Genomic DNA, 9,856 nt, shown 5'->3' on the forward strand with positions numbered 1-9,856 from the left:
AATTTCAAGCATTTTGGAATATGAATTTGGCCGCGAAAGGTGCCTCCTCTGTGAGGGTGTGCTGTGTAACCGGGTTCTTGGGGATCCCAATTCGCACCAACAGCATCAAATGAACCGGCCAATCGTGGGCGGTGTATTTAATTGAGATGGTTGACAAGGAGGAACTTTCCAAAATAGGAGAAAATAGCAAAACAAGAGAAATTCAACACTAGTTTATTCTGAGTAAATCGTATTGATGGATTCGAGCCGTCGTACCTTCCATCCACCCTCCTCATCCATTTGTTGATCCTGTTCCCCAATCACTGCTACAGCATGGTTCCCCTCGAGTTCTTGCAGGCCTAGATACCGCCCGGCAGCCTCCTTAACATCATCCTCCGTCACGCTTAATAGGGCTTCTCGACGACGCTGGCGCATTTCGTCCGACACGCCATCCGCGAAGCTGAACATACCCTCCTCGGACACACTCTGAGGGGCGTCCACGCTCTGGAAGATAGAGAGTTTGGCTTCCGTCAACTCCTATTACATTCAAGGTATAATTATTGGGAGGTTTGGGAAGGTGAGTCAAAGCACGTGGACAAACCTGTTCGCTGAACTTATTTCGTTGAATCCAATCAATAGCACGAGAGAAGGTCTCAAGTGTAGCCAAGTTCTGCGGGTCTCTGTAGGAGTAGAAAGAGAACAGTCCATTCAGCCCAGCGTAACGAGCCCCGCCGCCATAGGCACCATTCTTCTCGCGTATTTCTTTATGCAAGAAGTGCTGTGTCATGAGAGAGGCCAGGACCTGGAGAGTTTGGTACCAAAAATTAAAATAGATAAGCAAATTGTGTACAGATTTCTCCCCAAGGATAATGTAACGGGAAAGTGTACCTGGAGCTTAGCTCCGTCTGCGTGTGTATATGGTACAGCGCGGAAGCATTTCGATGTGTAGTTGACTGAAAATGGCATAGGGAACACGGATTTACCGAAATGAGGAGTGAATTTAGTCTGCGCCAAGAAGAGTGAGCCAAAGCAGTCAAGAACAAAGATGACAAACACAAGCAACATCTCCCCACAACTTACCTCATTTGTGTTCGCAGCAATACCACCCTCAGGAAGACTACGAACAAATTTGGACAGCCCTTGTTCATTAGCAGAGATGCTTTCCTCTCCACAGGTGATGGCCACTCGAAGGGCGTGACGCTTCAATACCAGAGTGGCAATCGTCTGTAATAGATAGAAAAAGCAGAGACATCAAATAAGCGAATAAGCATCGATTTTGAAACCTCAATACTCACCTTCAATTTTTCTACCACTTCGCTAAGGTCGTCCATTGCTGCCAACCTGTTCATAAATTCAACTTGCGTCATACCATTGAAAAGTTCAGCCGTATGCTACAACCATTTAAAATATCATCATCAGTTTGCATTCAATAGCAAATATAGAAATAAGGAAACGGACCATTCCAGGTGTCAGGGTCGAAGAGGCGTAAGTGCGCGCAAACAAATGTCCCGAGTCAGCAATGGAAGTTGCAAGATTCGAAGCAGTCTAGATTAAAGATAAGAAAAAAAAAAACATTAGACAGAGGTTTGAGAAAGGGAGATGAGAATAACTAGTCACCCCGAGGATCAGAGTGCGAAGGCGCTCCACATTTTCAAAGTTGGTCTGGTGGATTAAAGTTTCCGTCAACTCGTACATTTTGTCGATATTCCGGTCTAAACAGTTTGAAGTCAACACGATTCCTTCTTCAACCTGGTCGAGATCTAATTACAAAAGTTTTACATTAGCACTTGAGAGGGTGGAGGAATTGGTTCCCTAGTAGCTACCGGAGTGATTTGTCGACAAGAAAGTGGATGCACGAATCCCTCCAGTATAAAGCCGAATATCATCGTCTATTTCCGCCATAGAGCGGTCTTTAGTGCCAAGCGACGTGAGGGCCTAGAGGATATGGGAATCGAAACGTGAAATGTGCCATCTATTGAATAGACTGAAAAATAGAGTACTCACATCGCAAAACAAAGGCAAATACATTTTCAGTTCGGCAGGTAAATCACTGATGGTATTGATAGTACGGAAGTATGTCAACCCATTAGTCGAGGTCGTCCTCCATTGGACTGGGGTGTCTTCTATGCCCGCGTGCTCTAGAGCGAAGCGTTCTGTCTTTTTAGAAATGTCATTCAACTGGAGGGTCGGCAGACAATTCAGGTCCTCCTTCTTCTCCTGGTTTTCCAGGAGTTTAATGCCCTTCTGGTAGATGTCACCTTTGTCGTTCTCGGTTAGTTTAGCAAGTTTAGCGCTAAGTCGCTTGTTTTCCTCTTCGGCTAACTGAGCCGAGTAAGTGTCGGAGGGCAACATCGTGAAGGAGAGCCTATGTGAATTACCAATCAGGTATTTCTTGATAAGCGATTCGAAATACCCCCCTTTTTCGATTTCCCCTCGCAACCTATTGATGTTCTGTAGGAAACACAATATGTGTCAAGTAATTGGCCATGATTTGTATAAGTCATTATATAAATACCTTGTTGATTTCCAGCAACTCGATCGGGTTAGAGCCATTAAACCATCCTGATGCGACCCCTTGAAGGATAGAGAGCCCAAAATCGGCCGTTTTCTAGAAACGAGCGGAGAAATAAGAGAGATAATGGCTGGATAAGAAAACAAACTCTTCCTACATGTTTCACACCCATTTCCATTCGATGAATTGCAGCTTCAATTCGTTTAGGGTCAAATCCCTCTTGACTGGTCTTTTCAAGAGTTGAATAAATGGCCTGCTCGATAGCTGGGATATCTTCAGCTTTTGCACCTTGAACCCCAAAGGAAAAAGAGCTAATACTAAAGGGCCAAAATTCAAAACCGACCTTAGAAAAATTCAAATAACAGGCAAAAGCTTACTTTGTTGATGCATCGTATCCTGTATTGGGGGAGAAATCAGATCCAAGATTCGTTTCTATCAATGCCTTATAAAAGGGGGATGAATGCCCGTTGTGAAGTAGGCTTGAGAGAACGCGCATTGAGAATGTTTCGAAAACATCCTACCGGATCACAAGAATATTCATAAGAAAATGGAATGGAGTCTGGCAAACAATCCCGAAAATACCTTCACATCGTTTGTCAAGTACGAAATAGAGTATTTCGCCTGCCTTTCCGGATTTGCGACTACTCGCCAACAGCAAAAAAAAAATTATGAAAAAAAGTCAGCTAAAAGGAGAAAATATATCTAGCCTATCAAACCTGGGTCGGGAGGGCATGGAAGACTAACGCTCACGGGTGAAGTAAAGCGTTGGACTGAGGAATTAACTTTAGGAATATCAGCTCGATCGAACTCTTGGATTTTCAAGTTGATGGTATTCAAGTGATCTTCAAGCGGAATAGTTCCTAAAAAAAATTAAGAAAACATGATTGTATATCAAGGCCATAATTCAACAATGGAGTAAATCTATGCACCATAGGTGAAAAACTTTGCATTGCTTGGATGGTAGTGGGTACGGTGGAAATTGACCAAATTCTGGTGCGTAAGGTCAGTGATGGACTGAGGATCACCGCCGCTACAATTCGCGTAGATAGTCCCGGGGAACATGTGCTGCTGGGCGCGGATGTAAAATAAATAACTCGGGTCGGACTAGAGAATGATAGAGATAGAGTGTAAACGGTCAGCAAATTAAGGGGCCTATATTGGCATCGACAAGTATACCATTTGTCCTTTCATTTCATTATAAACCACCCCCTTAAAAGTGATAGGGGACAATTTGTCTGTAAAAAAATGAAAGTGCATTAATTATAAATGAAATAAGAGTTCGAGATTCGACTATACCCCGTGGGTTTGAATGTTCCAGTCTCCAGCCTTCCTGCATAAAATCTAGCTCATGCAATAGAGGGTTGAAAACAGCATCCATGTACACATTGCGTAGATTAGAGAAATCAGCAAGGTTTGTCGTGGCAAATGGGTAGTAGGTATAGTCGAAAGCTGGAAGAGAAACAGGTTAGGAGAGAGATGAATTTGAACGAAATATATTTTACTCACCAGTGAATGCATTCATGAAATTGGACAGACTTCGGTTAAGCATTTTGAAGAATGGATCTCGGACTGGATATCTCCGGCTCCCACACAGTACAGTGTGCTCCTAATATTATGAAAGTGCATAAATAGAGGGCAATGGGCTTAAAACAAAGCATCAAGGCACTCACAAGAATATGGGGTAGACCGGTGTTATCCTTAGGGGGAGTTTTGAATCCCACGCCGAAAACATTATTTTTGTCATCGCGAGCAATATGTAAATGCTCAGCACCAGTGCGAACATGTCGTGAATGGATTACATCCAATTCTAGCTCGGGGATTCGACTCACTTGATGAATCTGAAAACCGTGCAAGTTGTCTCCAGGCTTCACTGTGACTTTTAATCAGGAAAACAATAAGGGAGTGGGCGGTGGATTCAAATGTAAGAAATGATACCAACCCTGTGGTTTTGTACTGTATGCATGGGAACGATAGCATCGTGAACGCAACAAAACGGGTAAGATATGCTTTTTGTTGTGTACATTATGCAAAAGTTGAGAGGACATCACTGAATTCTAGGTGAATTCTTGGCAGGGCCAGCTTGGTAGGGGGCGAGCGAAGGAGAGGAACAAGAGACGCGATGTGACTACTTTTCTGTATAAATTCGAAAATATACAACAGCATTGTTAAGAAATAGAATGAATTAACCATGTCAAGATCGTTGCATCGCTACTCAAGCCTCCCGTCGGCCATCCGGTCCCAAACATCGCCAAAAATTCACCGTCTACAGCCTTCCTTTAATGCCCGTCTACTCTCTTCTGCACCACCAGCGCCAGAGGAACCAGCAAAGCCAAAACCTCCCCCCCGTTTTGGTGTCCCTATAAAGCCAAGCGTTGACGAACGGTCAGTATTTGAACGTGTTCGAAGTCGAATTACAGAGCCATATACACGCGAGAAGAACCTAGAAACACGGGAATATTTGTGAGTCTTTATTTGAAATAGACGATTTGAGGTTTACTAATGCAGCATACCATCTCCCAGAATGAAAAAACTCGATGAATCCTATTTTAAGGATATAACAGGTGAATCTCGACTTTCCCATGATTTGGCAGGTCGACCCATATGCGAACTATTTTAAATGTCATTCGATATTATAGAACTTCGCAAACATGGAGGCAAGATGTGGGAAGCTCAGACGAAACTTATCCGCGCCGAGGTAATTATATTAGCAAAGCGAATCCTTCACATGTTCTAACAAGATGTCAAAACGCCTTTTAGAAAGCACTCTATATGCCGAACATCAAAGGAACCTCTCTCGATAAGCGACAGACGAACTTGGTTGATTTAATAAGCGGAAAAACGTCACTGGTTGCGTTTAGCTTCGTCCAGCATGGAAGCGTAAGATTTCAAAATAAGTCTATAGAAAAGCCGCTGCTGTAGCTATTAATGCATATCATTTCGCTTCATTTAGGATCAACTCAAATCATTTATCGAACCATTTGTAAAGGAGTTCAGGGGGAAACAGAACATCGAGCTGGTCGAGGTAGCCGCTGCATCATTTCAGCTATAAGAAGAGCAGACATTCTAATCCCTCTAACGCATCTTTAGCTAAATATACAGGAGAATCCCCTTAAATCGATGCTTGTACGGCTATTAATCCCAAACATTAGACATAACATCCCCACAGATAGACATGTAAATGCCACACTGGACTTCTACTCACGTGAGAGAGTGTTAAATTTTTATTTTGCTAGTCCAATTATATCATACACTACGGGAATATCGAACGATTACGCGATGCTCTTGGAATGACCAACACTCTCCTTGGGTACGTGTTTCTCGTTGACAACGAGTGCAGGATTCGATGGGCGGCGCACGGAATTGCGACGGAGCAGGAGTTGCAGAGTATGCGACTGATGACCCGTGCCCTCCATGATCGCAATACAAAAAAAGGCACATAAAAGGAGAGAAGGCGCAGCAATTTCTTTTTTTCGTGTTCCAATCTTTTTCTCTTGTGTTCTCATATTGCCCTCATCTTCGAATTGGAATTCGAGGAATAATAAAGGGGAGAATTACCTTTGCTTTATGATTACTCAAACCGCCATTGCTATTCCAAACTCTATCGCCACTTTTGGTATTGCTCTCGAATCATCGGCCTTTCCCTGAATCGCTTTAATTAATACGTGCCAGGAAATTCTACCGCGAAGATGAGCTCGGCTTTTGGCGACATCCGGTACAGAAAGACAGGGTACTCGCTTGTTGATCCTGTCTCGGATCCCATTCAGCATGAGGACGACAGCATCAAGGAGAAGCGGCGGTCTACCCCCAGCGGGTTTCTGGGGTTGAATGGAGCAAGTACAGAACGCAGCGAGAGCAAATATGGCAAGATGCGCGTATCAGAAAAGACGACCCACGCCCAACAATGGAAGATTATAGCCGGAATTCTGGTCATTGCGCTCTTTGTGAGACTCTATTGGATCAGTCACCCAGAATCGGTCGTGTAAATTTTTTTGTCGGATTAGTGCATAGGAATCGGTGTATGTAATGATATTCTTTCTACAATCCTAGCTTCGATGAAGTGCATTTTGGCGGGTTTGCGTCAAAGTATATCAAGGCAAGATTCTTCATGGATGTTCATCCGCCGGTGAGTTATATGCCTGCCTCCTTTTTTTTTTGCTCGTCGCAGGCCCTGAACTCCTCACTTACCTCTGTTGAATTAGCTCGCGAAGCTACTCATTGCGGCTGTAGCCAAAATTGCCGGTTTTGATGGAAACTTTGACTTTAAGGAGATTGGACTGTAATTATAATCCTATACAATACTTCTAATGACCCGTGTAACAAATCGCTTTATTAGGGATTATCTGGAGCCCAAGGTGCCCTATGTTGCGATCCGCCTATTACCGGCAGTGATGGGCGTTGCCTTAGTACCAATCGCATATCTGACCATAAAATATTCGGGCCATTCCACCGCCGCTGCGATGCTCGCCGCATTGTTGGTCACCTTTGGTAAGGATTTATCAGTATATCGTCGCTGCACAACCGCGTTTATGCTAATGAATCATTTCATAAAAAGAAAATGCACTCACTACCCAGAGCAGGCTCATTCTTTTGGATTCCCCATTAATATTCTTTACCGGCGCAACCATACTAATGTGGGTGAATTGGTTTAACCAGCATCATCGGTGAGCCACGTTTGAATTTTATTCCCAAATCGAACTCTTATTAATCTATTCCTTGCTCTAGGCCATTTACGAAGTTATGGTGGTTCTGGCTTGCGATGACTGGCGTTGGGCTAGGGCTGACCGCCAGGTAGACCTTCTAAAGATCTGTTTTTTTCTCCTCCACCCCTTAATCATTCATCTGTTTTAGTTGTAAATGGGTTGGGCTGTTCACCATCGCCACTATCGGTGTTTCAACCATTAAAAATCTCTGGGAACTGTGGGGTGATCTGAAAATTGAAATGGTATGGTGACAGATTCTCTGCCCTTCTTTATTGCCGGATATACCCCTAACGCTCTTTACTTTTTAGCCCGTTTTTATTAAACATTTTATCGCACGGGCCATATGTCTAATCATTATCCCTATTATCGTATACATGTTAATGTTCGCCATTCATTTCCATGTGCTACCGAACAGCGGCGACGGAGATGGCTTTATGAGCTCCGAGTTCCAGCAAACACTCGCGGGACATCATTTGGAGCCCCAGCCTATTGGTAATTTGCCTATACCGGAGGAACACGTCCCTAGACCCCACTCATCTTTGAATTCTGCATAGACATTGCCTACGGATCCAAATTGAACATCCGGCATCTTAATACGCACGGAGGCTATTTGCACTCCCACTCGCACAACTACCCAGGGGGCAGCAAACGTAGCTATACAAGTCCATTTTCCAATATAAAAACCCTGACTCACTCCCCCTCTTTTCTTGACAGAGCAACAAATCACTCTTTACCCACATAAAGACGAAAATAATATCTGGGTCATTCATCCCCAAACCACCCCTGCCAAACCGTATAATGAGAGCGACCTGCAATGGGTGAAGAACGGAGACATCGTTAGGCTCGAGCACATTATGACGAACAAGCGCCTGCATAGCCATGACGTGCGACCCCCCATCACAGACGTGGACTACCAAAACGAAGTCAGGTAAGTGACTGAGCGCTAGGGCTCCTTGTGGATTGGGAGACTTACATGACTGACCCTCCTCTCCATAGTGGTTATGGCTTTCCAAATTTTGACGGCGACTCGAACGACTTTTGGCGCCTGGAGATCACGGAGCACGACTCTTCGGATCCCACTGCAAAAGATCGGTTGCGCACGATCAACAGCAAATTCCGCCTCGTGCACGTGAACCAGGGATGCCACCTCTTCTCGCACCCTGTGAAGCTGCCCGACTGGGGCTTTGAGCAGCAAGAGGTGACGTGCATCAAGAGCGGCAAATATGCCAACACGGTCTGGTTTGTTGAGTCGAACGAGCACCCGCTGCGTAAGTCTTCTCTTTCGATCATGCTTGACTCGCAATGGATCTAACGTCTCCCCCCCCCCCCCCAGTCCCCCCCCGACTGCTCCCAAGGTCAACTATCGGAAGCCCGGATTCTTCAAGAAATTCATCGAGCTCAACAAGGTGATGTGGAACACAAACAAAGGGCTCACAGATTCGCATCCCTATGACTCGCGTCCTCCCTCGTGGCCTGTTCTGCGCCGAGGCATCAGCTTCTGGGGCAAAAATCAACAGCAGGTTTACCTGCTGGGCAACCCGTTCGTTTGGTGGTGCTCCACGGTGGCCGTCCTTGCCTACTCCATGATCAAGGGGGTCCTGACTCTTGTTGAGAAACGAGGGTACAAAAACAACTTCGGCGGTATGACATCGCGTGGATCCGCGCTTTTTGCTCTCCTGCGATCTTTGACGCAGTTAACCTGCAATTTTATTGTTTAGGCCTGCGCGAATTCTACGACTCCAACGCCGGCTTCTGGTTCGTGGCTTGGTCCCTCCACTACTTCCCCTTCTATCTCATGGCGCGCCAGCTGTTTCTACATCATTATCTGCCCGCGCTGTACTTCGCCATCTTGCTCTTTTGCGTCGGGTTTGATTTGGCAGTACGTCGCCTCAGCCCGCGCCAGCGCCTCGGCGTCACCCTCGCGATTGTCCTGATAGCCGTGCTGGTGTTCCGCCTGTTCTCGCCCATCACCTACGGGCTCTCCTGGACAAGAGCCCAGTGCGAGCGCACCAAATGGATGAGCACATGGGACTACGACTGCAACAACCTCCCCGAGACGCTTCCGGTAGGGGCGCCAGAAACCACTGCCCCCACCGCGCCCGAAGTTTCTCCGGCCGGGGATGAGAAAAAGGATGCAGAGGCGGGCGCTAGTCCCGAGGTGAACGCGAAAGCTGGGGACCAGTTCGAAGTGGAGCAAGCTGAGGCGGACATGGAAGACGTGGATTAAGGGGGGATAAAATACAGTAATACCTCTTCGTTCTTAGCACGATAAGAGGCGGGGAAATGTGCTTTACCAACCAAAATCTTGCCGTAGTGTCGCGTATTCCTTGTGTTTTATTATTTCCTTTCTTTTCTCTCGGTTTTTTTTTTTCGTGTGTCTTTTCTTTCCTTTTCGTCTTTGATAATCCTCAAGGTTAAAATGGTTTTATGGGAGGAGCTTTTTTTTTCTCCTTTTATATACATTTTTTTTTAAAAAATATATCTTGCTTCCTAGTGTAAATGTTATATAATAGATTAACGGAGTGAATAGAAGAGCGAGGTTCACGGAAGAAGAGCATCGTGATGAAGGCTCAGCCCAAGGAGCGAGGCATGCACACAAAAGACTATGTTTCTTATTTATTGCATAGGTTGATATTCTATTATAGCGATGGGGTTATATTACAAA

At 45.3% G+C, this 9,856-nt stretch overlaps 3 protein-coding genes across 3 annotated transcripts; 2 read left to right on the forward strand and 1 right to left on the reverse strand.

Moving 5' to 3' along the window:
• Positions 1 to 213: 213 nt before the first annotated feature.
• Positions 214 to 4,536, reverse strand: VTP21DRAFT_3635 (uncharacterized protein; the record flags this gene model as incomplete). The annotated part of the gene is made up of 20 exons (XM_069393959.1): positions 214 to 516; positions 581 to 781; positions 868 to 984; positions 1,060 to 1,203; positions 1,275 to 1,370; positions 1,438 to 1,524; positions 1,597 to 1,739; positions 1,803 to 1,914; positions 1,984 to 2,430; positions 2,495 to 2,587; positions 2,649 to 2,808; positions 2,869 to 3,008; positions 3,074 to 3,132; positions 3,208 to 3,351; positions 3,421 to 3,595; positions 3,668 to 3,726; positions 3,788 to 3,940; positions 3,998 to 4,097; positions 4,162 to 4,367; positions 4,431 to 4,536. 20 exons carry the CDS (start codon positions 4,534 to 4,536, stop codon positions 214 to 216), a joined length of 3,045 nt encoding a protein of 1,014 aa, XP_069249073.1.
• Positions 4,537 to 4,679: 143 nt separating this feature from the next.
• On the forward strand, positions 4,680 to 5,931 carry VTP21DRAFT_3636 (uncharacterized protein; the record flags this gene model as incomplete). The annotated part of the gene is made up of 7 exons (XM_069393960.1): positions 4,680 to 4,951; positions 5,012 to 5,052; positions 5,128 to 5,186; positions 5,249 to 5,368; positions 5,442 to 5,513; positions 5,579 to 5,665; positions 5,725 to 5,931. The coding sequence occupies 7 exons, from the start codon at positions 4,680 to 4,682 to the stop codon at positions 5,929 to 5,931; spliced, it is 858 nt and encodes a 285-aa protein (XP_069249074.1).
• A 246-nt stretch (positions 5,932 to 6,177) lies between these two features.
• On the forward strand, positions 6,178 to 9,418 carry VTP21DRAFT_3637 (uncharacterized protein; the record flags this gene model as incomplete). The annotated part of the gene is made up of 13 exons (XM_069393961.1): positions 6,178 to 6,470; positions 6,539 to 6,614; positions 6,691 to 6,767; positions 6,825 to 6,976; positions 7,044 to 7,122; positions 7,214 to 7,279; positions 7,340 to 7,433; positions 7,500 to 7,683; positions 7,746 to 7,841; positions 7,906 to 8,119; positions 8,188 to 8,463; positions 8,525 to 8,832; positions 8,910 to 9,418. 13 exons carry the CDS (start codon positions 6,178 to 6,180, stop codon positions 9,416 to 9,418), a joined length of 2,424 nt encoding a protein of 807 aa, XP_069249075.1.
• Positions 9,419 to 9,856: the final 438 nt, after the last annotated feature.

Source organism: Calcarisporiella thermophila, assembly GCF_041956535.1.
Source record: "Calcarisporiella thermophila strain CBS 279.70 unplaced genomic scaffold VTP21scaffold_18, whole genome shotgun sequence".
NCBI lineage: Eukaryota > Fungi > Calcarisporiellomycota > Calcarisporiellomycetes > Calcarisporiellales > Calcarisporiellaceae > Calcarisporiella > Calcarisporiella thermophila.